Source organism: Natrix helvetica (assembly GCF_964273705.1).
Source record: "Natrix helvetica genome assembly, chromosome: 7".
Classification (NCBI taxonomy): domain Eukaryota; kingdom Metazoa; phylum Chordata; class Lepidosauria; order Squamata; family Natricidae; genus Natrix; species Natrix helvetica.
Genome location: NC_138558.1, coordinates 4,344,295 through 4,355,791, shown reverse-complemented (window position 1 = coordinate 4,355,791; position 11,497 = coordinate 4,344,295). Strand labels below are relative to the sequence as shown.

At 46.0% G+C, this 11,497-nt stretch overlaps 2 protein-coding genes across 2 annotated transcripts; both read right to left on the bottom strand.

The window, feature by feature from the left end:
* Positions 1-652: 652 nt before the first annotated feature.
* Positions 653-4,077, bottom strand: LOC309395587 (small ribosomal subunit protein mS26-like). The gene is made up of 4 exons (XM_081959980.1): positions 3,714-4,077; positions 2,333-2,479; positions 1,720-1,843; positions 653-1,242 (listed from the first exon to the last, which is right to left on the bottom strand). The coding sequence occupies exons 1-4, from the start codon at positions 3,929-3,931 to the stop codon at positions 1,111-1,113; spliced, it is 621 nt and encodes a 206-aa protein (XP_081816106.1). The 5' UTR covers positions 3,932-4,077; the 3' UTR covers positions 653-1,110.
* Positions 4,078-5,931: 1,854 nt separating this feature from the next.
* LOC309395199 (neurophysin 1-like) lies at positions 5,932-9,358 on the bottom strand. Its single transcript, XM_081959161.1, has 3 exons — positions 9,205-9,358; positions 7,776-7,980; positions 5,932-6,119 (listed from the first exon to the last, which is right to left on the bottom strand). The coding sequence occupies exons 1-3, from the start codon at positions 9,322-9,324 to the stop codon at positions 6,082-6,084; spliced, it is 363 nt and encodes a 120-aa protein (XP_081815287.1). The 5' UTR covers positions 9,325-9,358; the 3' UTR covers positions 5,932-6,081.
* Between the last annotated feature and the right edge of the window lie 2,139 nt (positions 9,359-11,497).

Sequence of the window (11,497 nt, the reverse complement as noted above, 5' to 3'; positions counted from 1 at the left end):
CGAATGTATCTTGTCTTTTATGTACAGAGAGCATCTGCACCAAAGACCAATCCCTTGTGTGTCCAATCACGCTTGGCCAATAAATAATTCTATTCTATTCTATTCCTATTCTGCTCTGCACTGTTCCATTCAATTCAATTCTATTTTAATTTTTATTTTATTTTTGTCAAAGGATGGACACGTGTTTGCCCTAAGCATTTAGTTTCCGTTCTGGCCTTCTAAACTTATAGCCCCAAAGATGTTTTTCCTGTTAATGCAGAGGGACGGACAAGGCCGTACAAGGGCCATCGAATTTGGAGGAATAACTTAAGGACTATTCTTTTACTACACCGTTTATGTGGGACGCTTGTTACCGTTGGTATTTCCAATACAAAACCACTCATTTATTAAGAGCACCGTTAGGCAAGATCTGTTCGCAGTCAAGCCTCTGCTTTGTTTTGATTTCTCTCAGAACCCCGTTCCTTTCCTCCCCTCAGTCTGTGTCATAAATCACATTGCCCTATAAGATGCACCCCTCCCAAGCCGGCTGCCGTAATCTGAGATCCGAGTCCAGCCGATAGTATGCGCGGAATGCACTCCCCACCCCACCCCACCCCCATTCTGTCCCCATGACAGCACTGAGAGTTGACATAAACAGCTCGGACCCAGAAAATAAAATATTGTATTTAATTACAGAGCAATCCAGAGAACCTAGAGAATAGGTCAATTGTCCGTCCCCCCCAAAAATAACTTCACTAAACATCGTTGCCTTTTTCCGACGAAACCAATCTGCGAGAAAGGAAGGAGCAAAACGGTTTCCCACACGTACAGAGGCAGGGTCGCTTTTTTCAAAAACTGAGATCGAAAATGAGAAGCAACTGAGGATGAGATGCCAAAATAATACACATACACCCCAAAATCACTGAAGATGATCCATGTCTTCTTGAAAAAGAACGGGAGCAGTTGCCAAACCAGGCTTGCCCAGTTTGGGAAGCATGAATTATCCGCCACTCCCCATTCGAGAGCAGTGATGCTGATGGGCTGGAGCCGTATGGCATTCCTCGATCGCTCACGGCAAACCTCGGGGTCCGGATGGAACGTTCCTTCCTCCGTGAGAGGGGGGGGAGGGGGCTACGATATGGCCGTCCTCTTAACTATCCTCCCCTCTTTATCGACGGCAAAATTGTAGTTCTGCGTCTTGTTGAGGCACTCCTCGATACGCTGGTCCAGGTTTTCCAAGGTGATGAAATTCTGGGCTTCTTCCTGGAGCAACGGAAAGAGCAAAGAGGAAGCAACAATCAGATCCAAGCTAAACGGCACCAGATTGTATCCTCAAATATTATGATTACCCCTATTTTCTTGGCGTATAAGACGCACCAAGATTTTGAAGAGGTAAATTTTAAAAGAAAAAAGTTTTTGCACTCATTTTTTGTGAAAAACAGGGAACGAGAGACCTTCAGAGGCCTGCAAAGTGCTTCTGGGAGCTGGGGGGGGGGGGGAACGAGCAAAAAGGCCCATTTTTTGTGAAAACAAGGCATACATAGGCTTTGGGAGGCTGATAGAGTGCTCCTGGGGGCTGGGCTCTCTCTCTCTCTCTCTCCCTCTGCCAGCTCCACTCCCTCTTCCCCCTCGGAGCTCTCAGGTTGTCTAATGCTGACCCTGAATCCCATGCCCCTCTTCCTCCTCTGATTTGGCTGCCGGAGGAGCCAGCGGCCGAGAGGCCACAACTGGCTGCTTTACCTGTAACTGAAGCACCTCCATCTCTTTCTTCTTGAGAAATTCCTCCTGAAAGGCGACCCTGTTTTGGTCACTTTGTAGCTTGCGGGCCTTCTCCAGTAATTCCTCCTGCCGAACACGCTCCAATCTACCGTGGGAACAGGGAAGAAAGAGACGACCTACTGTTCACAATGTGAACAGTGTATACACACACACACACACACACACACACATGCAGGTCTTGGCGTATTCGGGTCTTTTCCCGTGTGAGATGGAGAGTATCTTGGCAACGTTTCGACGAGGTCCCACTTGCCATCTTCAGGCTGGTGCCTATGGCTTCGTGCTTGCGTGAGCAAAGGGTGATCGGAGCTGCCATCTTTCTATAAATATTGGTGCGTGTGTGTGTGTGTAGTGCTGGCTTTGTTGCTTGAAGCAGGTTGGTTGGCTGTGTTGTAACATCGTGATTAGTTGATGGAGTTGTATTAAAACTTGATCTTGATTCTATCCCTCTATTTATGCAGCCTAGAATTAGAACCCCACATTTCCTCTGTATCATCGCAACCAAAATTAGGCGCCTGGCCTCCCCAGGGAAATGCTATCACTTCTCCTGAACTTGATGCTGTCTAATGTGTCTTACCTCCGCTCGAGTAAACGCTTATTTTCTGCGTCGTTCAAGGCCATGAGGTGTTGATGTTCCTCGTCCCGAGCTTTCTTCATCAGCTTCGCCGTCTCCCCGTGCCTGAGATCGTAGGTTTTAAATCGTATTTCCTCCTTCATCTCAAATCTAGCAGAGAGGCCAGGACAGAAGGTGAAAAGATTTCCTCCCCAGATACAAGGGAGTCCTTCGGCACCCCTAAGCGCTGTTATTTAAGCTGGGTGGGGCCTGGTTAGTACCTGGGAGAAGCTTCTGTGGAATCTCTGTTCAATTGCAATTATTTGCAATTGGAAAGCTCCCACCTCCACTCTATTGCATGCTCCCCACCAACGTGGCTATTTCTCTGTTCAGTTGAATGCACTTATTACGTTACCGTTCAGTTTTTTAAAATAATATTTTGTTATTGTAAGCTTCCCAGAATCCCTCAAGCAAAATGGGCAGGAATAAATTTAATAGATATAGGTAAGATGATGGATGGATGGATTAATCAAATTTATATGGCTGCCCACTTCATATATATAGGGATGGATGGGAATAGACAGACAAGTGATAGAAGGTAGACAGATGGATAGATGACAGAGAAACAATAGTGATGAGTAAAAGATAAATAGATACAGATATAAATATATAGCTAGATCACAGACAGACATAGACAGATGATATAGACAGAGACAAAGGTGATAGATGATAAAGGATAGAGAAATAATAGAAATGGCTATAGATATATAAATCATAGATAGATCAACAGATATAGACAGAGACAGACAAATATAGATGATGAATAATAGAGATGGATAGATGGTAGATGATAAATGATAGATAGATAGATAAATGAATGGATGGATAGAGAGATACGTAGGTAGGTAGGTAGACATAGATGATATAGATAGCTAGACGGATGGATGATAAACGATAGAGAAATAAGAGATAGATTCCGTAGATGATGGATAGATGGATGGATAGAGATAGATAGATAGATAGATAGATAGATAGATAGATAGATAGATAGATGGACATACAGAGATGATAGATAGATGGATGGATGGATGAAGATAGTCAGACAGATGGGCGAATAATGATAAATGATAGAGAAACAATAGGTAGATACAGATTCCGTAGATGATAGAGAAAGAAAGAAAGATGATAGATGGATGGATAGTAGATGATAAATGAGAAATAATAGACCTAGGTAGATCATAGAGACAGACGGAGGATAGACAGGCAGACCCAGAGAAATAAGGGAGAGAGAGGTTCCTCTTCAGCAGGCCCGAGAGCCTCACAGGCCCCCCAAGACCCTTCCCAGCCCTTCCAAGGACCCTTCCCTGCTGGGGATGATGGGCTCAGCAGTCCCGGAGGGCCTCACCTGAGGGCGTTCACCACCCGCCGGTACTGCCTATAGCGGTCGATGACCACCAGCAGCTCAGCCGGGTCGACGGGCGGCGGCACCTTGATCCGGTCCGCCTTGGACTTGGCCGGAGGGTCGAAGCGGGTCTTGCGGCCTCGCGCGGGGATCAGGCTCGGGGCGCCGCAGCCCAGCAGTAGAGCCCGGCCGGGAAGCCCCCTCAGCCCCGCCGACAGCATCGGTCTGGAACCACGGTCGCGGTACGACCGAAAATGGAACCGGATCCGAAAGTGGCGCCAGGGACGCCGGGAAATGCAGTTCCGCCGACCGCAAGACGAGGGAGCAGAAACGCCTCCCGCTGTACTTCCAAGTCCGCAGACCGGAAGTTTCGTCAGGGATGACGGAACACGCGGGGAGCTTTCGGTCGAGCGGCGGAAAAACGTCATCTCAATCCCGGAAGCAACTTGAACGCGTTTGGGAGTAGAGTGCCTTTCTAGGAATTCTGGCCAATGCACATAGTCCTCAACATACGACCATAATTGAGTCCTATGTTTCTGTTACTAAGCGAGATGTTAATTTAATTTTATCCCACTTTAGGACATTTCGTGCCACTGTTGCTCAGTGAATCACTATAGTTGTTAAATTAGTGACCCAGTCATTAAGTGAATCTGGTTTCCCCATTGACTGCTTGTCAGAAGGTCACAAAAGGGGATCACATGCCCCCCCCCCACTGCAACTGTCATAAGTATGAGTCCGTTTGCCAGATTTCGATCATATGAGCATGGGGAATGTTGCAATTGTGGCAAGTGTGAAAAACGGTCGTAAGTGACTTTTTCACGGCCGTTGTAACTTCGCACGGTCACTAAATGAACTGCTGTAAGTCGAGGACTACCTATATATGCCTGTGATTGAGTCAATGTGTAGGAAGTTAAACACCCCCACCCCAAGAAGAATAAAATATCCCAGAATGAGATAATGACTACATAAAAGTATGTTGTTATTAAGTAGACAATCAAGAATGTAAGAGAATTAGGTTTATTGAAAAGAAAGAAATATTAATCGTAATTGAATATATGTTGTACAATGAAAGTGAGGTATTTTAGTTATATTAGATGGAAAATCTGTGATTGTATATGTAATTGAAAATATGGATGCAAAAACGCTTGTAACCAAATGACATGCTGTATGTAATGGATGAAAAAAAATTAATGTTCTTTTTTATGTTTTAAAAAAAAACAATCTGAAAAAAAATTGCAGGAAACTGAAAAGTTTCTGAAGTTAAAAAAAAAAAGAATGAAATATCCTGGGAAATATTGAAAAGGCAGAATATTATATTTCCCTGGATCAGAAATGTTCTGTTCAGGAGCTCAAGCCATGTGGTCCTGGCCACCATTAAACCATATTTCCAAGCAGCCTCCATTTTTCCAGTGTCTTTTCCCCCCACTTGGAACTGAACCCAGGTGGACATTTCTTCCAACCATTGGAAGGACACAGATTTGCTTAAGGACCCACAATTCACTTAAGAGTTGCAATGATTTTCTTAACAACTGTGACACGAAAGGTAAAATGAAGACAATTTGCTCAGCAACTCCCTTTGCAATCGAAATTTAGCTGTGGTCATTAACCAAGGACTACCCATATTCCAACGGTAGGTCTTGCAAGCCTAAGGTATGGAATATTTTCTTCTTGCAATCAAATAAGCAACTTCTAATTTAGTTTTGGAAGTATTTGTTACCTTGATTATATCCAACACCGGCTATTTGTGAAAGACTAAAATTGCACTAATTTTTCATTGTTTGATCTGTATTTTTAACACGTTTCTACTTTGCCTGGGTTGTTTGGAGCAAACCCAACCGGTAAAAAAAATACATTTCATTTTCTCACTCCTTACAAGCCTAAGAGCTGCTGTGGCACATTAGAGAGCAGTACTGCAGGCTACTTCTGATGGCTGCCTGCAATTTGGCAGTTCAAATCTCACCAGGCTGACTCAGCCTTCCATCCTTCCAAGGTGGGTAAAATGAGGACCCAGATTGTTGGGGACATATGCTGACTCTGTAAACCACTTAGCGAGGGCTGTAAAGCACCGTGAAGCGGTATATAAAGTTGAAGTGCTATTGTTATTGCTAATTGGCCCTTAAATATACATCTATAAATTCATTCATTCATTCATTCAACTGGCCATTTCCTTCAAGAAGGGGCTCTATTGATTATTGGAAAGCTAAAGAACACACACTTTGGATTTTAATGGCTGTTCAACTTTTATTTTGCACAAATGTATGAATTGCAGGCTTTTAGCAAACACTTCAGAACAATCTGTTGCATCAGTTCGGTATGATCTACCAGTTCATAATCTAAAATTGTTTTTTCCAGTGTTCTTCCTTGAGTCTTCTCATTCTTGATCACATACGGAATCAACCATGCAACCCTCTGGAAAAGCAAAAACAAAATCAAAGGTAAAGAAGCGAATATATCAACAACAGAGTTCAAGTGGAAAATTTTAATTTAGGATTAGCTGTATCTTTGGGACCTGCAGAATTACAGGCTAGATTAGATATTAGAGCACAGCAAAGATAACTTTCTCTGCCCAACAGGTAAACCAGGTAAGGAAATCAACTTCACAGAAGGATTAAAATCACTTTTATTTATTTATTATTTATTATTTATTATTATTATTCACACTTATAGACCGCCCCCACTCCCGGAGAGGACTCGGGGCGGTGTACAGTCACTAAAATACATTATAAAATACATACATAAACAATTAAATTAATACTGGTGAAGGAGGTTATGAGACTGTAATCGAATAATAAATATAATACGTTAAAAGCCTATAAAACCCTTAAAACCCAATTAAAATAAATAAATCCCGGGAGGTAAAACTAAGACAGTGCCAGGCCAGCTGATTGAAATAGGTGAGTCTTTAACTTTTGCCGGAAGGAGCGGAGGTCGGTGGTGGTTCGAATGTCTGGGGGGAGGTCATTCCAGAGGGTTGGGCCCATCACAGAGAAGGATCTACTCCTAGGTGTCGCCCGCTGGCATTGCCTAGCAGACGGCACCAGGAGGAGCCCCTCCCTGTGTGAGCGGATAGGTCGCAGGGACGTGTGTGGTAGGATGCGATCCTGCAGATAACTAGGTCCTCTGCCATGGAGCGCTTTAAAGATGGTAATCAATACCTTGAAACGCACCCGAAAGGCCACAGGTAGCCAGTGCAGCTCGCGCAGGAGAGGTGTTACGTGGGAGTAACGTGTACTTCCCATAATAACCCGCGCGGCTGCGTTCTGAACTAGCTGCAGTCTCCGGATGCGTCCCAAGGGAAGCCCCATGTAGAGGGCATTGCAGTAGTCCAGGCGAGACGTCACCAGCGCATGAGTGACCGTGCGCAGGGCACTCCGGTCCAGTAGGGGGCGCAATTGGCGCACCAGGCGAACCTGGTGGAATGCCCCCCTTGCCACGGCTGTCACATGGTCCTCCATTGACAGCCGGGCATCAAGGAGGACACCCAAATTGCGCGCCCGCTCCACAGGGGACAACTGTTCGCCCCCTATGGCCAGCGATGGAGTCAGCTGGCTGAACCGAGGTGCCGGCAACCACAGCCACTCGGTCTTGGAGGGGTTGAGTTTGAGTCTGTTGTCCCCCATCCAGACCCCGACGGCCTCCAAACACCGGGACATCACTTCGACAGCCTCGTTGGGGTGGTTTGGGGTTTTATTGAGATTGGCTATAATCACAAACTCTTCAAGGACTGCCACAAAGAAGAGGGAGTCAAACTGTTCTCCAAAGCACCTGAGGGCAGGACAAGAACCAATGGGTGGAAACTAATCAAGGAGAGAAGCAACCTAGAACTAAGGAGAAATTTCCTGACAGTGAGAACAATTCATCAGTGGAACAACTTGCCTCCAGAAGTTGTGAATGCCCCAACACTGGAAGTTTTTAAGAAGAGGTTGGATAACCACTTGTCTGTAGTGGTGTTGGGTTTCCTGTCTAATCAGAGGGTTGGACTAGAAGACCTCCAAGGTCCCGTCCAACTTATTCTATTCTATTCTAAACTAGGGGTGACATGATAGCAGTTTTCCAATATCTCACCGTGATTGCAGCAGATGCCGGAGGCAGCACATGTTCCTCCGTTGCTCCCGCATGGTTTCCTCCCAGACTCACAAGGGGTAGGGAGAAAATTTTCTTCTTGGCATCGCAAGGTTTCTGCTGTGCCGAAGAAGCAGCCAAGTTCTTCCCCGCAACAGATGTTGGGCCCGAAGCAGTGGCCTCTATTCCTTGGCCCGCAGGAAATGCACTATCAAGAAACACGGAGATCCGAATGTTTAGTAAATACAATTTACTACATTTTTAGTGTGTGTTGTCCTCTTGCAGACAGCAGCTTACAGAAAACCACCATGCTAGGATCAAAATAGAACCTAAATAGCTTAGCCCAATGTGTCAGGGTTCCAACTAGTGCAGGGGTGTCCAAACTTGGCAACTTTAAGACTTGTGGACTTCAACTCCCAGAATTCCCCAGCCAGTCTCAAAGGAATTGGCTGGGGAATTGGCTGGCCAGTCCCCAGCCAATTCCCCAGTCTTAAAGTTGCCAAGTTTGGACACCCCTGAACTAGTGAGCCCAACCAAAGCAAGTGTGGTTGAGACGATCCAATCTCTAAATGCAAAACTTTTATCAAGTACGGCATTTTGGCATTTCGATAAGGGCAAAACCGAATCTAGCAAACCCGCACAATAATTAAAATACAACGGCCGTATGAACAAAGGTCCTAAGTCACTTTTCTCAGGGCCGTTATAACTTCGAACGATCACTGAATTAAATGGTTGTCATTTCAGGACGACTTCTATAAAAGCTATCATTGACAAAGGAATCCCTTTTCTTCTTGGCCGATGGAGCTAAAAATATCCTTTGAGCCTGTCAAATAATTGCACTATTAAAAAGAATTGCTGGTTGACTACGATTCCCCTTCATCTTTCAATCCAGGCCCTTTCTGTCAATATTCCTCTTGACTCTGGGAGAATTGGTTTTCTTGTCTATAAAGGATATCCTTAAATCAGAGGTGGGTATTCAGCAGGTTCTGACCAGTTCTGGAGAACCGGTAGTAGAAATTTTGAGTAGTTTGGAGAGCTGGTAAATACCACCTGTGACTGGCCCCGTCCCCATCTCTTCTCTGCCTCCTGAGTCCCAGCTGATCGGGAGGGAATGGGGATTTTGCAGTATCCTTCCCCCTGGAGTGCGGAGGGAATGGGGATTTTGCAGTATCCTTCCCCCTGGAGTGGGGAGGGAATGGGGATTTTGCAGTATCCTTCCCCCTGGAGTGGGTAGGGAATGGGGATTTTGCAGTATCCTTCCCCTGCCATGCCCACCAAGCAATGCCACGCCCACAGAACCGGTAGTAAAAAAAATTGAATCCCACCACTGCCTTAGATATCAGAGGTAGCCAAGAAAGACACAAGTCCATCAATTCTGAAGCATGACTACCTCTGTACCCATAACTCTGCGTCAATTATCCCAGGAACCTACCTTTCTGACTTCCATGTCCATAATTGACCGCTTCCCTCCAATGGGACAGTTCTGGATGTAGCAAGCAGAAGAAAAAGCGAACAGCGAAAATAAGCAGAGAGTCAACACGCTGTAAGACATCTTGGCAACTACTGCTAGTTGCCTAGTTTACGGAATTGTCCAGAAAACCTCGTCCTGGTTTCTTCTTGGTAGCTACCAGCATTTATACTGCTGAGAGGTCTGCGTAGGCAGGGCACCAGCCTCGTCGTCCGTCTCTCTTAAAAAGCACAAGAGATTGCTGTCCATGCCAGAGGTCTCATCTAATATGCCAAGGTCGCAGGCGTGAGGTCAGTCAAATATGGACAATTTGCGGTTGTGCATTTTTCCTCCAAAGCGGGGGAAAGAGAGGGTGAGGACCGAGACTCCAGAAGTCATGGACGTCACTGGGGAACGAGCAACTGGATAGTTTCTCTCCGTAACTTTCAAGAGTCCTCAATGGAATAAACCAGTTATTGGTAATCCTCAACAATAACTGAGCCCCAAATTTCTGTCGGTAAGCAAGACAGTGGTTAAGTGAGTTTTGCTCCATTTTACGGATTTTCTTGCCACAGTGGTTATGAGCAACCAGGTAGTTTTCTTCGTCCTTTCAAAAGTTCTCAGTGGAGGAAACCACTTAGAAGACCAAGGCTTCCCGAGAGTATGAAGCAAACTCCTCGTCCCGACAAAGAACCTCTTTTATTAATTGACTGTAAATTCTCATTCACACTCAGCAAAGTCGTTCGAGGGAGGATTTACAGTCACAGACCTTCTCTGGCTTGGAGAGCTGCCAGGCCAATATCTGCAAAAGTTGGCAAGGAGTCTCGGAGAGTCACAAACCAATTAAGCAAACACATTGTCTCCTGCAAACTCCACTCCCCTTTCGCTCCTCTTTTATTTCCTCGGCAAGGGGCCATTCACCGTCCACCTGTGGCCATACTCCCAAGTCGACTCCAGTTCTTTAGCTGTTCCCTTCGTCTGGCAACTCTGCGCATGCGCACTCTGGGAACAGTCTCCAGCTGTTCCTCTGCCCCACTGATATCTGACTCTGAAGGCAGCTGATAACTGCTGAACGGCCTTGGCCCCCTCTCTGCCTCCGACACAGAGCCCTCATCAGAGCCTTCCCCAGACTCCAGGACTGGCCCATCTTCCTCCCCAACCTCCCCACTGTCTGAATCTGCTGCCAACTTTGTTGCCTGCTGGCAGGACACAACAGTTAGTGTCTTCCTTAATGAGACTTCAGTTTCACCATCATCACCACAGTCTTCAGTTTCAGGATTTGGGATTTCGGTTTCCCAAATTTCTCAACCAGCACGACCAAAATAGCAGAAGAAAATAAGCAACTTCTTCCTAGACGGGACCCCTGCCCTATCGAATCCAGCACTCGGTCCTCCCAGAGGCCAAGCAACCGCACCAGGAAACCCATCAATATCCCGGCAGGTGGCGTCCAACAGCCTTCGATCTCCAGACCTTCCATGAATTGGTCTTCCCATTTTTGAAGCCAACCCAGACGGCAGGTAGCACCAAATTTCCAAGACCCTTTTGTTGGGAATTCTAGACCCAGGTTTTTGTGACGCCGGATCCTATTCATATATCAACTCTCTCCTTCACGAGATGTGTGCTGCAGACTCCAATCCATTGTGATGCCTATCCAACAAGATGCAGTTCGGTGCTAAAAAAAAAACGTGTTAGAAAAACCACACAGTATATACTAGAGGTACTGCTATAGAATAGGCAGCATTTGGCTCAACAGCAGTACCCATGATTTAGGTCTCTAGCTATCAAGAGGAGATCCGGATGAGATTTTCTGGGCAATTTTAGGAACAAGGACACCAGCAGTGGATGCCAAGACGTCTTACACTGTGTTGACTTTCTGCTTGTTTTGATCGCTCGCTTTTTCTTTTGCTCGCTACGTCCAGATTGGAGGGAAGCGTAGAATATAGAACAATAGAATTGGAAGAGACCTTGGAAGTCTTCTAATCCAACCCCCAGCTGGAGCAGGAGATCCTGTATCCGTGATGGCAAACCTATGGCAGGTGTACCAGAGGTGGCACGCAGAGCGCTCTCTGAAGGCACCTGGGCCGTCGCCAGCTGCTCTTCTGCTTTCTGACTCGCACATGCATGCCGGCCAGCAGGTCTTCGTGTGTGCCAGAGCGCTGGAAAATGGCCTAAATATGGCCTGAAAAACGGCCAAAAAACAGGCCATTTTTGGGGCGTTTTCAGGCTGATTCCAGGCTGTTTTTTGGGCTGTTTTCAACCCATTGTGGTCTGGAAAAAA